General features: G+C 42.8%; 1 protein-coding gene across 2 annotated transcripts in view; it reads right to left on the minus strand.

The window, feature by feature from the left end:
• The window catches only part of CFAP99 (cilia and flagella associated protein 99), an 86,699-nt gene that overhangs the window by 68,660 nt on the left and 983 nt on the right, over nt 1-17,056 (minus strand). For both annotated transcript variants that reach the window (XM_050947639.1, XM_050947638.1), the window contains one exon: nt 12,913-13,040. In XM_050947639.1, the coding sequence (XP_050803596.1) occupies nt 12,913-13,032 (120 nt within the window). In that variant the 5' untranslated portion in view covers nt 13,033-13,040. The remainder of the gene's footprint in view (nt 1-12,912; nt 13,041-17,056) is intronic.

Below are 17,056 nucleotides of genomic sequence, written 5' to 3' on the forward strand. Positions count from 1 at the left end.
CAGCAGAGTGAAGGTGTGACTCCTATTCTTCTGCAATGACTACCATCAAGTTCAAGAGTGGCATTGTTGGGCTTTGGAAAAGAGCCATGCCAAACACCTCCTGAAATATAATTATGCTCATCACAACACAGGGCCTTGAAAGTGAGGACAAATAAATGGTAGCGCTTTAAAGTATAGTTCTAATCTGAAAAGTCAGTTTATAAAAATGGTGCTGTGAAGTTCCATGTTTATTTTCTTTTACTGTCTTTCAGATTAAATATATTCAGTGAACACATTAAAAAATGTGTTTTTTTTACCTGCCATCCCTGAAAACTCAGCCTAGGTTCTCAGAGTGAAGCTGGGTACTTTTTTTCTTGTGGATCATCGCTAATAAAAATTCTGCAGGCCAATTTATAAACTCAGGTATACTCCTGCAGTCTCCTTACACTCACTGAGGTTGCACAAGTGCAACTGATTAGCTCTGGGGTTGGAATTTAGCAAATAGTCTGTCAGTGGTACACAAGTAGAAATAGAGTCCTGCTCAGTTCTTCTCAGCTTTATTGACTTTGCAGGGCTAATAGGAGTTAAAAAATAGTAAAAAAAAAATATTTTTGTCAATGAAATCAGCAAATATGATTCTAAATACATATTGCAAAAAGATCTGTTGAGTAAGAAGGTGCATAGTAGAACCACACTTGAAATTTGCTGCATGACCATAGGGATCATGTAACTTTAAAAAGTCCTGCCAGCAGCTAGGGGCTGGAGTCAGCATAAGTGAGACCTCAGCTGCACCCTTAATCAAGGCTCTGCCCAAAGAGTAGTTAAAAGAAGAGAGAAGGGCAGAGGACACACTTGGGAAAGAAGGAGCCAACATGGGAAAGATGGCAATGAGGAGACATACAAAAAACTAGAGAAGTGGATGGAAAATTAAAAAATGAGGAAATTAATATTAGTATTGTGGGTTCCATCCTGCAAAGTGCTGAGAACTCCTGTGAAGTATTTAGCACCCTCAACTTCTACTGACACCTTCCAGGACCAAGATCTATGTAGTTTCTTTCAGCTACTGGTCTATTAACTTTATAGTTTAATAGGATTGATAGGAAAAACTCAGAAATCTAACCTCCTCACTGAAGATCTGTAAAGCCGTTTAGCCCCAGATTATACTCCATCATTTGAAAGAGCGTATTTGAAGGGAATTCTCCCTAAGAGGCAAAAATGAAATTAACATCCTCAAGAGAAAAAATAAGAGGACATCAGTAAGGCTCCAATAATAAGCACTCTCCAGTCTCCCTCAATCCTTGTGAGCAAAAAATACTGGAATCTCCATTTGTCTAAAATCATGGCATTCAACTTATTACTGCATGAAATGCTCTGAGATGCTGTGAGTAGAAAAGGTAATATATCAAACCAATTTTACTCTATTTACTTTTGAAGGAGAGAGAGCTGTAGGAAGAATGATGAAACAGGAAGAGATCCACAAACAGCATAAGACGGAAGTGCTTAAAGTGTGACTTGGAGGCCATATAAAATCTAGCACATACAGAACACCAGGGAATGATCAAATGCTGTGCTCTGACGAGCAGTTATTCTACAGTGTACATGTGCAATCACCTGCCTCCATTTACTGTACTTCTTCTGATGCCCTGAATTAATAGGGGCAGAGACAAAAGAGTTCCAGTTCAGAAATTACCTTCTGTGATGAGATAACTGGCTCTGTGGATGAGGGAAAAGCAGTGGACGTGTTATTTCTTGACTTCAGCAAAGCTTTTGACATGGTCTCCCACAGTATTCTTGCCAGCAAGTTAAAGAATATGGTCTGGATGAATAAGGTGGGTAGAAAGCTGGTTAGATCATCGGACTCAGTGGGTAGTGATCAATGACTCCATGTCTAGTTGGCAGCTGGTATCGAGCGGAGTGCCCCGAGGGTCGGTCCTGGGACCGGTTTTGTTCAATATCTTCATTAATGATCTGGAGGATGGTGTGGACTGCACCCTCAGTAAGTTTGCAGATGACACTAAACTGGGAGGAGTGGTAGATACGCTGGAGGGTAGGGATAGGATATAGAGGGATCTAGACAAATTAGAGGATTGGGCCAAAAGAAATTTGATGAGGTTCGACAAGGACAAGTGCAGAGTCCTGCACTTAGGAGGGAAGAATCCCATGCATTGCCACAGACTAGAGACCGAATGGCTAGGCAGCGGCTCTGCAGAAAAGGACTTAGGGGTTACAGTGGATGAGAAGCTGGACGTGAGTCAACGGTGTGCTCTTGTTGCCAAGAAGGCTAACGGCATTTTGGGCTGTATCAGTAGGGGCACTGCCAGCAGACCCAGGGACGTGATCATTCCCCTCTATTTGACATTGGTGAGGCCTCATCTGGAGTACTGTGCCCAATTTTGGGCCCCACACTACAAGAAGGATGTGGAAAAATTGGAAAGAGTCCAGCGGAGGGACAACAAAAATGATTAGGTGGCTGGAGCACATGACTAATGAGGAGTGGCTGAGGGAACTGGGATTGTTTAGTCTGCAGAAGAGAAGAATAGGGGGGGATTTGATAGCTGCTTTCAACTACCGGAAAGGGGGTTCCAAAGAGGATGGATGTAGACTATTCTCAGTGGTACCAGATGACAGAACAAGGAGTAATGGTCTCAAGTTGCAGTGGGGGAGGTTTAGATTGGATATTAGGAAAAACGTTTTCACTAGGAGGGTGGTGAAGCACTGGATTGGGTTACCTAGGGAGGTGGTGGAATCTCCTTCCTTAAATGTTTTTAAGGTCAGGCTTGACAAAGCCCTGGCTGGGATGATTTAGTTAGGGACTGATCCTGCTTTGAGCAGGGGGTTGGCCTAGATGACCTCCTGAGGTCCCTTCCAACCCTGATATACTATGATTCTACAGAAAGAGAAATGATGCACTTATCTGCACCATAACAATGGGCAAAAAAGCATATAATCAGTACATGGCTTGAGGCTAAGCAATGTATTGACAAGAGGAGCAGTTTGGGGTCAGCTGTGCCTCAGAACTTTAATGTCTAAGGACTATATGGGCCATATACCAAAAATGTCCTCTCTCCTGGACAGAAAATCTACCAAGTTGTTTTTTAATTTAATAGGGTACTTACTATGTGTTTGATGTCTGGATATAAAGCCAAGAGTCAGAACTGGGTTACCTGAAATGAGGCAAGGCTGGGTCCAAGACAAAAGCAGGGCTGGGAACAACCAGACACAGGAGCTAATTGCAGCCATAGGCAAATGCTTGAAACAAACACTAAACTGTTGCTGGGCTGAATAGCAGTTCTGAGTACTCTTCCAGCCAATCAGGCAGCCTACTACAGGCCAGCTGCAGGCATTAGGTCACCCGGAGACTGGCTCTGTTGCAGGTTTTACTTCCTGACTGGCTCTGCAGGAGGATTTGAATCCTGTGTCTATCTGAGATTGGAGCTCTCATTAGAGCTAGTTGGCTGAGGGTCCCTCTAGATAAGGCAGAGGTTAGAAGTTGTTTGCCTGGGGAAATTTCCATAGAAACTGTAATTGATTATATCTAGTTTCTCAATTGCAATCAATTTTGTTACTGAAGCTGGCAACTTAGGTCCTACTGGATTCTCAATTGCCTTTGAATATCCAGACAGCAGAAGTAACCAAAAGATTTCCCCTCCCCTTTGATTAGCAGAGAGGCTAACTATTCCTTTTGGATATGGATCGACCACATACATCCACAATTTTGCCTCTTCCAGATTGCATGTTTGATGACTATGTGCTTTACTTGAGACTACATTTTAAGACCACTTGGAACCTTCAGCAAGTGCATAATATGGTTTCCTATTTAATTACAAGTGTTTCATTCAAGGAGCTTTTTACCCCCGAGCTCCACAGATTGCACTGGATTCTAAATTGTTTATGGGTACAATTTAAGCTGTTGGTTTTGATATAAAAAGCTCATTATGGTTTGGGTCCTGTATATCTTAGATGCCACCTCTCTCTTCTGATTGCAACTGGGTTAGTTGAGATTAGCTAGTACATGGAAGCTGTCTATTCTCAGGTCTGTATGGCTGAGTCTGGGTGAGGGAGGGTATTCTCAGTGGAGGGCACTGGAACTCACCTCACCCCTTTGTTCTGACAGAGCCTGTGTCTGCTGACTTTCTCCAGGACAGGTCACCCAGTCATTTAGTCACTGTTCATACTCAGTTACTTTTTTCATACCTCAGTTTGTGAGGTGTGGAATGACTGTGGCAGCACTGGTGGCAGAGCAGTCAATGTATGGTAGATTGCCTATTGGATGTTCTGAGATTTGTGTTTGGTAATCTAGCGATTGCTACACTGTGCATTGGCTACATTCAGAATGTCATTATCAGAAACACTTGAAAGTCTCTCCATTTTGACCTTGAATTTTGAAAGTTCACTATTGGCTACTTCTCAAGTGTTTAATACCTTGCAAGTGACCAGTTCCTAAAGGCATGGAGGCAGCCATTGGGTGTTCTGTGCTGGGAAGAAGATGAAGCAGGTTGACTCTTGCTTGAAATATGTACTCACTGGCATTGCCTCCTTCTGTGTAGAATCCCCCACCTCTCCTAGCCTGCCTTCCTAATGCGCCCATTCCCACTATTGATTCCTGACTTTTTGCTCTACTAGGAACCAGCAGAGGAGAAATGGGATCAAGCAGGCTGGGGCAGGGGGGAATGAGCACAAAACTTTCAACACAGGAGAATAGGAGAAGTAAGATACAGGTCATGGGGTGGAGCTTTGCTAATGAGGGGGGAAGGAGATGGAAAGGGCTAGCAAGGTGTCTTCTTCAAGAGATTAATAAGGGGGAAAAGGATGGGAAAGGGGAGGAAAAGAGGGTTTCTCTTTGGGTGGAGAGAGAGGAAGAGAAATCTCCTGGCTGGAAATCCTTATTCTAAGTTTAAACTAACATTCAAGAGAGGAGATAGCTGTTTTTACCTCCAGAGATTTGAATAGTAGTTTACACTGAACTCAGCTACTTCTAGTCAGAATACACTCACTTTACATGTGATCTGATTAGTTTATATTACTTCAGGCTTTAATGTTACTCCTCTCTAAGGGCCTAATCAAAAGTCCATTGAAGTCATAGGAAAGATTTACACTACTGTATTTATTATTAAATCAATGTTGATGATGTGCTCTGCACTATACAAGCATAATTGAAGATGGGTTTTATTCAGGGAGCTCACAATCTACATGTAAAAATCCGTCACAAATGATACACATCAGACATGTATAATTAAGGTTTTGTAACACTTATCACAGGAATCATACATCAAGTGATTTTCATGTTTAAAAATAAATGTGATTTTTGACATTTTTGGATTTTGCTCAGTGAGTGGGTGGCTCTGACATACACAACTGAACCAGATTAATGGATAATGTTCAGCCCTCTTGCCAAATTAAAGCATGTACTGCATGAGAGGCCAATAGACAGGCTGAACTCAGTATCAACACTGTAGGGACAAAGGACTAGACCAGTGAACTCCCAATGAGAGCAGTGAGCTTTTTAATTATGCTGGATTTACAAAAGTCAAAACTATGGCCTGATCCTGCAACCCTAATGTAGGCAAATAATTCTATTATGGTAAAGGGGCTATTCACATGGGGTAGCTGCATGAGGGTTTGCCAGACTGAGTGCTATATTAAAATGTCATCTGTTACTACAGCAAAAGCTAATGGTTCTAATAGTTTCAACAGGAAAATGAGGATTATTTTGGGTCCACAACAGTACCTGTGCCACTTCACATTGTTATTATGTTTCTATGACTTTAGCCCTATTCATAATGACCAGACTATAACTTTTCCTAAACACACTCTGGATAAGACAGAGCTATTTTTGGCAGATTGTCTTCGCTAGACTTCATGGAATAAGTGTTTGAATGAAGAGAGGGAGGTTAGTTAGGACACCTGGGCAAAATGTGGAATGAAGAAGCCATAAAGAAGGATATCAAAGGATTGTTTAGGAACGCGTATTAGAGGAGTATTAGTATTGACAGGAGAATAGTACAAAATGTCAGCAGGGATGTGGCCTTGAAGGTGAGTACCAGATATTAAACTGCTTTATACTTATTATCTAAAAGAATCAAGATGAATTTTCAAAAAATTCAGTTTGAAATGTTAACTGGGCTAATCAGACTGAATGCACTTTGATGCCAAACAGGTCACAGCATATAAACACAAGCCTTTGCTTGCAGTTAGCATCTGGTTTTATGAACTTTGATGTCCACAGTCTGAGTGTCCAAGATCAAAGTTTAAAAAAATTAACAGCTTGTCTGCTGTTACTACAAACTGTATATTGTACTATTTAACCTATGTTCTCACTGAAAACATTCCTGCCAATTTAATTAATTTAAAATATAATAAATCTTTAGGTTGCAACGAATTTAACTATAACAAATCAAAATGTAGATTTCTTTTTAAGAGTTGATTAAGTCTGATAATTCAAAGGGACCTGTGATGGGATATCTATCCCACACAGATGGCGAAAGGGTTAATGTGGCCTGGAGAGGCTAGTTAATCCACCTGGTTGCACCTAGTGGGTGGGCCAGGCTTAATAAAAGATGAAGCCCAGGTAGAAAGGAAATGGGTTGTTTCTATAAAGAGGAAGACTAGCATAAAAGGGAGGCTGTAAGGGACAAATTCTGCCAGTTCTCTATCAGTAGTAGAGAGTAGAACCTGGAGAGACCCAGATAAGCTACTGGGGTGGAGCAACTTCTGGTGGTGAGCCCTGACAAAATGGTAGGACCTGGATCTCCAGAGAAGAAACTCAGGAGGATGTTTAACTGAAGAGGGGCTTCAGGAGTGATTTTACACCCTTAGAGAGGCCCTGACAGAAGAGGGCAGCAGAGGTGAAGGAGACTCTTGCAGTGGGGCTAAGGGAATGCCCATTGACAGGCAGATGGCCTTGAGAGGAAGATAGATATGGAGGATCCAGAGTAAAGCCTAGATTCCAGGGAGGTAACTCCTGAGGTAACTCCTCCTCTTCTCCAGAGGAATGGAGAGCTAGGATTAAAGTTTAAGCCTGAGGGAGAGGGGAGAGGGGAGAAGTTGCTTTCATTGTGTTTTGGTTTTCAGTTGGGTTAAAAGATTCCACGTAGAATCCCTGGGGCCCTTCTCTGACAGAGGTGTGGAAGGGAAGAGGAGCCCTAGAGGGTGGAAGATGGGGTATCAATGACCAAAGTTGTGTGGGACACTTTGTTTGAGATGTTGGTACCCCACAAGGGGAGAGACTTTAAAGTGACCTGTTTGGAGGGTCAAACCATGAGACAAGGTGAACCACTGTGGGACTGCAGCAATTGTCAGTAGGTGGTGTTAGCTAGGAGAGAGCTGCTACCCCACACCCTGCCAGGAGAAGGTGCTCTAGCAGTGAGTCCACCCTTCTACAGTACCAATGCATGGAAAAAAATCCCTTTTAGAACATGACATGGGGATGTTAAGTATTCAGCAAAAGAGATCTAGCATGGGGAAGATGCTGAATCAATTGTAGACTAATTTTGATCACTGATTTCTAATCATGTCACACAATGTTTATCTGCTGCTATCCAAAAATAGAAATCCTTAACCACATTTCATTTAGAATGATCATAACAGAAGGAGTAGGAGTTTTCTCTTATTTATAAAAAATGTGTCCACAAGGCTGGCACATCTTCACTGCAATTGTGTCCCTTCGCATTTTACTACTCATATTCTTTTCTTGCCACTTTACTCTCCTTCATTTTTAACACGTATTTGTTTGCTTGCCTCTTCTTGTTTTCCTCCAATTCACTACACAATTCCTTCTTACCATCTAACTTGAAAATATAACAGGGAAGAGGTCTCCCCAGGGCTGACCCTGTGCTACTGGTAGATTGGTTGGTGAGGATACAACCTGGCTTGCTCAAAGTAGCTCCCGGACTCTCTCCCTGAAGACCAAACTCAACCTTACCTTGAGAGCATATTCACAATCATCATCTCTGTGTAAGAATTCTGAATTAAAATCTAAAACCTTGGCCTTTCTGACATTTTGTGGATGCCTAACAGTCAGCTTAAGTTCAACATGGCTAAAATAATACTCGTAATCTTCCCTGACCAACCCCTCCCTGCTACCTACTCTTGTGATCACTGTTGTCCCCACCACCACCCTGCCACTCACTCGGGCCTATATGGTATCATCTTTGGCTCTCACCTCCCTCAGTTCCTCACATCCAGCCTACATCCAAATCTTGTAGATTGGTTTCTGAAAAACACCTCTAAGTTCACATAGCTAAAACTCTCATCCAGATTCTCATCCTATTGTGTCTTGACTACTAAAACATCCTCTTCTCTGGTCTGGATAAAAGTAGGGTTGCCAGCTTTCTAATTGTAGAAAACCGAACACCCTTGCCCCACCCCATGCTCACTTCACCCTCCTCCACCCCCTGTTGCTCGCTTTCCCCCACACTTGCTCATTTTCACTGTGCTGGGACAAGAGGTTGGGGTGTTAGAGGGGGTGAGGGCTCCATCTGGGGGTGTGGGCTCTGGAGTGGGGTCAGGGATGAGTGATTTGGAGTGCAGGAGGAGGCTCAGGGCTGGGGCGGGGAGTTAAGAGAGGATGTGGGCTCTGGGAGAGAGTTTGGGTGTGGGAGGGGATTCTGTCCTGGGGTTGAGGCATAGAAGGGGGTTCGTGGTGCGGGTTCCAGATGACGCTCACCTCAGGTGGCTCCCAGGAAGCAGTCGGCATGTCCCTCCAGCTCCTAGGTGGCCAGCGGGCCTTGCATCAGACTACTTATTCTTACTTTCAAGACTCTTCATGACCTATCCCTACCCTACTTATTGCTTATTCACTATTGATGCGTCGACTCCCATGTCCATCTGGTCAATGATTCCAACTTCCATTCTCCTTTGGTTACATTTGCTCATAATCATCTTTGTGCTTTCTCCTATGCTGCCCATCGTGATTGGGAGGAGGAGCTTTCTGCAAACATCCACAACGCTACCTCATTATTCTCCTTCCCATCTCTCCTTCAAACTCTTATTTGCTGTTATGTGTACAAAAAACTTGACAATAGTTAAGTTGCTGGTTTGCAGCGATGACTGTGTATCATGGGGATGACTGTTTCTTCAAACTCCTCAATTTGTCTGTATCCATCTGCTGTTTCTTGTCTTCTATTTAGACTGCAGGCTCTGTGGGGCAGAGTCCATCTTTGTTTATTTATACAGCGTCCAGCACTACAGGGTCCTGGCCCATGACTAGGGGTCCTAGGTGACACGGTAATCCAAATAATAAATAACTCATTTTTTTTCCAGATGTGACTGCAAGGCTTTGCTGATGCATTATCAAAGCAAACTGTGTAAATGAGACCTATCCCAGAATGTACTGTAGATGGCATCAAATCTAATGAAAAGTACACTGCTAGAGCTACCGTTATTCTTTGCATCTCAGGGCACCTTGCAAGATAATAAAATGAAATTTTAAATAGCAGCTCACAATTATGACTAACCCAGTCAGATGATATTTGGACTGATAGCGTTTTATAGTTAGTTTGTAAATACAGGGCCAAATTCTGCTCTTAGACACACCAATATATATACCCAGTGATGAGCTGCCAAAATCTTAACAACCGGTTCCCTATAAAAAGTTCTGATTTAAGGGGGGAGGGCGTGGGGGGAGGGGCCAGGACAGGGGGAGACATACCCATGGGGCCAGGGCCCCCTGCAGGTCCTGGGGCAAATTGCCCCACTTGCCCCCTCGCCAGCCCTAGAGCTTGCAGCCCCCTCCCCCCTTACCTTGCCGGCAGCTCAAAGCAGCAGGACGACACAGGAGTTCAGCTGGCCATGCTGCAGCTCTGCGGGGGAGGCTGGAGGGAGACATCCTCGTGGGGCCACGGGCAAATTGCCCCACTTGCCCCGCACCCCGCGGCCCCAGAGCTTACAGCCCCTTTATCTTACTGGCAGTCCAGAGCTCAGCTGAGCTGCCTGGCTGCTGGCCATGCTGTGGCTCTTTGGGGTGGGGGAAGCAGGGTAGGGCCTGAGGGGAGACATCCTTGTGGGGCGAGGGTCCCCTGCAGGGCCCGAGCCAATTGCTCCACTTGCCCCCTCCCCTCCCCTCTGGCCAGCCCTGGATCTTGCAGCAGGACATGTTCCCCCCCTGCCACCTTGCCAGGCCTCTCAAAAAGCGGCAGCAGGACGACTCCAGGGCTCAGCTGAGCTGCCCAGCTGATGCCGGCAGCTGGCCACGCTACAGCTGGGGGGAAGCGGGGGAAGGACCGGGGGAGCCTCAGGCTCCCCAGCTGGGAATCCTGGGAGCAACAGGATGGTCCGGCCCACGGACCGGAGTTCTTTGCCCACTCCCTGGTCCTTTAACAATCGGTTCTCCACAGAGGTCTAATTTTAGCAACTGGTTCTTGGGAACCTGTGGGAACCGGCTCCAGCTCACCACTGTATATACCCAGAATAACTCCACTCCCTCCTGACTAAAGAACCTTGTAGCAACACAAACATCCACAGATGCTAGGAATTAATAATACAGTTTAAATAAGGACTGCTGAAGATCAAGCAGAAAAAGAATTTACTATCAGAAGTGTAAAGTATTGACTTGCAAGAAGAATCTATTTATAATGAAAGACTTTGTACAGTACCAATTTGGAATTTAATTGACAGTAAAGCAGAAAATATTTTAATTTTGACTTTCAAGAATTTCTGTGACACTGATAAAATACAAATGACAGGTGACAAAAGAGTGTAGAGAAATAATATACGCAGGTGCTAGTCTATTTCCCCCCCTCCCAGATAACAGCCCATTATGCAAAATAAGAGGAAAGAGTAAATCACAATCAAGAGAGCTTTCCTTGAAGAATGAGTTATAACTGCATGGTTTCTATAGCGACTTTTATAAAAAGTTGTATGTAAAAAGGAATCTTATTTTCAGGGATAAAATGACAGCAAAAATACTCGGGGAGGGAGAGTAAAGAAACAAACAGCAGAATTTAGACAGTGCAAGTATCATAGGGACTTTTGCCATATCCTTACATTCAGTCTTCCCTGTTCCTCCTTTTTAAAAATGATGTGTAAGGAAGGTTGATTCCATTGTGGTGCTTTTGTCTTTACCCCTCCCACTCTAGAGTGGGAGGTACAATTTAACTGTTCAATAAATGTGAAGAGAAATACAGAGGTGTTGACATAGCACTTTCCCTCCTTTCCTCCAACCTTCTTCCAAAACTGTGAATGAACAATTTAAATGCCCTTATTCTTTGCTGTATGAAGAGCAGATGAAGTTTCCTATCAAAATTATTCTGAGTCAATATAGTTCAGGTGTGGAATAAATGCAATAGAAAGTGTTCATTATATAATTTTCATGCCAAAATCTGCTCTGTTACACTGGTACAACTCCACTGCAGCGACATAAAAGGGATGCCCACATGTAAATAAAAGCATTGTGTGGCCCATGATATCTACTGCCAAGACTACTAAAATGAGGTTGCCTTGGTACAATAACCCATCCGAGCATCGTAATGGAGATTTGAGCTCCAGATGCCGTAAAAGAACTAAGAAGACAGTAGTAGGAAACAAGACCATTTTAAAAAAAGTGTTGATGGTAAACAAAACATTACCATTTAAACAAAACCCAAACAGGGTTAACTTTGAACCTTAGCCTGAAGTCCTTCGGCTTGATTTCCACTGCTTAGCACTCTGTGTAGCTATTTACACCTGTACAAAGAGGGTTTAAAAGACTATTCAGTTAAAAGGGTAGCATTTGATACCTGCTTTGCATAGATGGAAAGGACTACATAAGGCGCAAGGCTGTGGAGAATCAGCCCCATGTGCTGATCCCAGTTGGAGTACTGACCAGTTAAGGACTGCAGCGTTGGGGTATTGCTAGGGTGACCATACATTCTGGTTCTGGACCATAAATACAACTTTTTGCATTGTTCCAGTTGGTTTACTTAAACTATATTGGCCAGAAGGATGTCTAGCTTCTCTCCAACCTCTCTTCTTTCCTTTCCATTGAGATCAGACACACTACCCTCCCTATCTCTAAGCTCCTTTTGCTTCCTTTTTGATTCTGTGGCCCTTCTTTGAGGGTGCACCATCTGCAGGATATAGACAATCTGAGGCAGAATTAAAAAAAAAATGCAGGAGGTTGCCTGGCAAGTGCCACACTGAGCCCAACATAGAGGCAGCTTCTGGTCTAGACCAGTAGAAGTGAAAAGGGGAAGCAGTACTGGAATGGGAGCCAGGGACCAGCGAAAGGAGGTTGAATGAATGTAAATAGGATGATAGTAATATACATCCATCAGTTGCATGTCCTCACCCCAAACAATCCCATGTTACTTACTTCTGCCCATCTAACTACAGTATCTGTCTATGAAGGTTATGTTACCCATTACTGGAGTATCTGAGCACCTCACAACACTCCTGTAAGGCAGGGAAGTGCAACTTATTCCCATTTTACAGATTGGGAACTGAGGACAGAGGCTAAGTAACTTACAAGGTCACACACAGTCTGCAGAGGATCATGGACTTGAATCTACATCTCCCGAGTCCTAGTACCCTGGACCATCATTCCTCTCTCTTCCTCTAGTCCCCAGTGACAAACACTATCTGTTATCAATCTCTCTCCCATCCTTGCTCACACAAACAATCCCCCTTTTCACCTACCCTTTCAGCCACAAGAGCCTAACCCATCACCCCAACTACCAAAACCATTTCCAGTACCTTCCACTACTGAACCTCCAGGCCAAGGTGTCTCATTCAAATCCTCTCATACCAGTTCCCTGGCTCCTGGTGACAACTATAAGAAAGTGGCCCTGGTTTGGGGTTTGAAAATCTGGTCACCTTAGATATAGGTTAACATTATAAAACACATAGGAAAATTCAGTGTAATTCAAAATATTACATTAGAGAAGGAACATCTTTACATTTAAAAAGCTCCCACTAGAACTGTGAAATCCACCTAGGATAAACTGGCACTTAATGTACCTGTAAAACCTTAGCTGACTCATCCAAGAGATGCTCTGTGCTCTCATTTTCAGGATTAAATTTGTTAAGCTGCTGGACCACTATTTCAATATGTTTTTTCGGGCTGGCCATCTTCACCATGCAGAGTCCTATAAATAAAGTAAATCATTAAATTTTCATGGCTCCTTCAATTGCAGCATAATGTATGTTGATAGGCTTGCAGAGACACACGTACTGCAGTACTGTAAATGGGAACATTCAGGTTAAGCCTTCAAAATCCCAATTGCCCAACCAGAAGGGTTAACAGAAGGAATGAGCAGACGCTATAAACATCAATAAAATAAGTGACAAATGATGAGGCCCTTTTTATTCTGACAATGTCTCTTTAATGATCATTAGGATAACATTTTCAACTAATTTCAGTACCGGGGTATTGGGTGAAGAGTATATCTAAAACGTATATTGGAGAGAAACAGTAACTCTAGTATGCATACTTTATGGGCCAATTTCTGCCCTAATTTAACCCACAAGAACTTTCCTATTGAGACGTAACTGAAGACAAAACTTTAGTCTTAAATCCAGTCTTAGGGAAACAACTCAAGATTGCACAATACCCCCTTACTCTGTTCCCTTTCGCTCTGCCCCTTTGTCTGCTGACAGAGCCGGCTTTAGGAAGTGCAGGGCCCAATTCGAACAGTTTTGGTGGGGCCCCGGCAGGGACGACTTAAAAAAAAAAATGTAAAAATAACATGTGAGGCTTGTACTCACTGGGCGGTGCTCGGAGTCTTCGGCGGCACTTTGGCGGCGGGTCCTTCACTTGCTCCAGGTCTTTGGCGGCACTGAAGGACCCACTGCCTAAGTGTCGCCGAAGACCCTGAGCAAGTGAAGGACCCACCGCTGAAGTGCCACTGAAGACCTGGAGTGCTGCCAGGTGAGTAAAAATTATAAAGGTGCCTCTAGCCAGGGAGGGGATTCTCACTGGGCGTGGGGCCCTCTTAAGTGCGGGGCCCGATTCGGGGGAATTGGTGGAATAGGCCTAAAGCTGGCCCTGTCTGCTAACATCCCTCATTGTGCTATGTATTACTCATATAAGCAACAATCTGTGGAACTGGCTCCCTAGACTTAAAAGAAGTCTCTGTCCTGAGAACATTTTTCTGTACTTCACCATGCCTGTTTACATTGCCAGGAAAACATTAATAATGTTCAGTGAGTAAAGTCATTATCTTAGTCCAGTCATGCAAACCAAAATTATCACCAGTTTAATGTTTTCATAGTGAAAATAAAATGTTAAACCCTCCAAAATCTTGTATTTAACATATTATCACACACTTCTGTTAAAAAAAGAATGCTTGATCAAGATTCTAAAAGGCTGTTAGAATACTTCCTAATATAACGTTTCTGTACCTTGCCTTCCAGCACTACTATGTTTCACTAAAATTGCCATAACATGTTTAAATTCTAATCTCAAACTGTTGAAAGGAAAATTAGTTTGTGTGATTGTTTAATATGGGCATATAGCTAACGGATCTGATTAAAACAACTGCTAACTAGTAAAATTTCTGAGCAGTTGTATTATTATTATATAAATGTTATAAAGCTACATCATGTCTTTAAGGGACAGCCTAGGTGTGAGTGGTGCCACAGAGTCATACTGCCACAGAAAAAGCATTAGGAAGCATTCTGCTTCAGGGAAAACACTGCCCAGAACCATCCAATGTGCAAGAGGAGAACATTCACTTCTATATCCTTTTATAGGGTATAATTTGCTCCACCCAAGAATGCCAAAATTCTTTCAGGCTCTAAAGATTTAGATAAGGGTACATGGTGGGATATGTATCTATGTGGTTATTCAGACTGCCCTAAGGCTTCCAATCCAACTCCCACTGAAGTCAAGGGGAGTCTTTCCATATGCTGTAATGGGAAGAGGTTGGGGCCCTCACCCTCTGAACATCCTGAGCTTCACAGATCCCCAGTAAAAATTAAAAAAAAAAATTGAAAATAGTTAAATGAAAACCAAGGTGTTTGAAGATCTATAATTAACAGTCAGAATCCCTGATACAGGTACTATGTAAAAACATTTTCTTAACGGCAGCAGTTCAGTGAGTGACTATATTTAAACAGATTGACTTTAACAGGTTTTATTTTAAAAAATGATTATCAGATTGTTTGTTTATTTTTGATGCTGGCTTCAGTCAAATAAAACAGAACTAAATTCACAATAAGATGGAAGGGCACTAAAAATTAGGAGTAAAAACCACAAGCTGGTGCCTCGGCATCCTTCTGTTTGCAAAGTATAATAGGAGATTATATTTTCTAATCTTGAGCTATTAAAAAGTTTTCAGTGTCAACAGACATTTTACCCTTCACTGCCATATCCAGAATTTCAATTATTAGTCTTAAAAGGTTGCAACCCATTTACGTCAGTGGAACTACAACACCTTCTTAAATCAGGACCAAAAAGGGTTTTTGTGAAATTCAGTGAGATTGAGTAGGTGCTGCTCAAAACGACCCAGATGCTTTTCTCATCTACGTGGCACAGAAGGAAACAAAACCATGGAAACTGCAAAGAATGTGGGGTAAAAAGTTCCACAGAAGGGAAATATGACTACAACAGAGCATCCCCACTTATCATATAACTTTCTGCACCCCTAACATTTAATCACACCACTTTATGGCCATAATCAACTGGAGTCAGGGTACAACTTCTCTTTGCAGCATGCTTTTGTCTTAGGGCAGCATAACTTTAGATGGAAAAGGGGGGTGTGTGTGTGTGTGTGTGTGTGTGTGTGTGTGTGTGTGTTTTTAACCACACAAGTGGTATGGATGTACAATAGCAGTAATTCTAATGTGTGCTGACTGGTTAAAGGACTAGATCCTACATTTGATATTTTCCTACACATCCTACCATGAATATATTTTAAAGCGTGTAGTTGCATGCTCTGTAATATGCATAGTAAAAATACTGTGCTCTTATATAGCATTATTGTATCTGATGATCTCACAGTGTATTCTCACAGCTATTAATCCTTACACAACAACCTTCAGGCAAGTCAATTTTATTATCCTCATTTTACAGATAGGTAAACAAAGGGACAGAGTGATTAAGAGTGGTTGTCCAGGGTCACCACAATCAGTGGCACAATTAGGAATAAAGGTCAGCAGTCCTAACTCTCAATATTCTGCAAAATACAGTCAAAATATTATAGTCTGTTCTTTTTTTTTCTATTATATTTATAGACATCTAGTCAGCCACTAGAATTCTGGTTAAACTATACAGTGAACATTTTTTCCCCTTCAGTAATGCACATGATCACACATCTTAACCATTTTTGTCTTATCTCTGTTTTGTCTGTCAAAAGTATACATTTATGGTCATGTATGTAACAGATGCTGTTTGTCTGTGTAAGCCATGTCTGCTCGGTGTGGCTAGACCAACTAGACTGAACCTGCTATAGCCTTGGCTAAGAGAGTTGAACTTTTTTAGCTTAGGTGGTAAAGATTCAAAGTATTAAGATCCAGAGGTCCCTCCCAGCTTTGATCCCTGCTGGCAATGACTCACACAGGGGCACTGGCATTACAACTGGTGGCCTCTATAGTAAACTGAATTGGTAAGCCTCTGAAGCGCATAACATGCTTGCCTGGCCAGGGAGAGTATGTAAGCTATTATGCCCACTTTGTGTGGCACTTTGTGCCTATCTGGTGGTGGCCAGGCCGACTAGACATCTGAGCTTGGTACAGCCACTACTAAGAGAATACGCTCTTTTAGATCAGGCAGCAGAGGATCATTTATTAAGCGCCTGATGTACCAAGTTTGATCCCTACTACTGACAACGCACGCTGGGGTGTAAGCAATTATAACTGCTTTGCCCAGTGATGTCCATTATAGCAGTGGTTCTCAACCTGGGGTCTGCAGACGCTGAGGGGCCTGCAGACTATATATGAGATCCATGAAAGGTTGTTGTTACCATAAAATAGTGGCTCTTAACTCTTGGGAGTCTACATACTATTTCCAAATGGGTTTACACCTCCATTCAAAAAGTTGTAGGGGTCTGTAAAGGAAAAAAGGTTGAGAACCACTGCACTATAGAATGTTTACATGCTAACAACCCCAGAGAATAATAGTGTTTCATGTATTTTATAGCGTTGTAGCTATGTTAGTCCCAGG

Source organism: Gopherus flavomarginatus, chromosome 3 (genome assembly GCF_025201925.1).
Source record: "Gopherus flavomarginatus isolate rGopFla2 chromosome 3, rGopFla2.mat.asm, whole genome shotgun sequence".
In the NCBI taxonomy this organism is placed as follows: domain Eukaryota; kingdom Metazoa; phylum Chordata; order Testudines; family Testudinidae; genus Gopherus; species Gopherus flavomarginatus.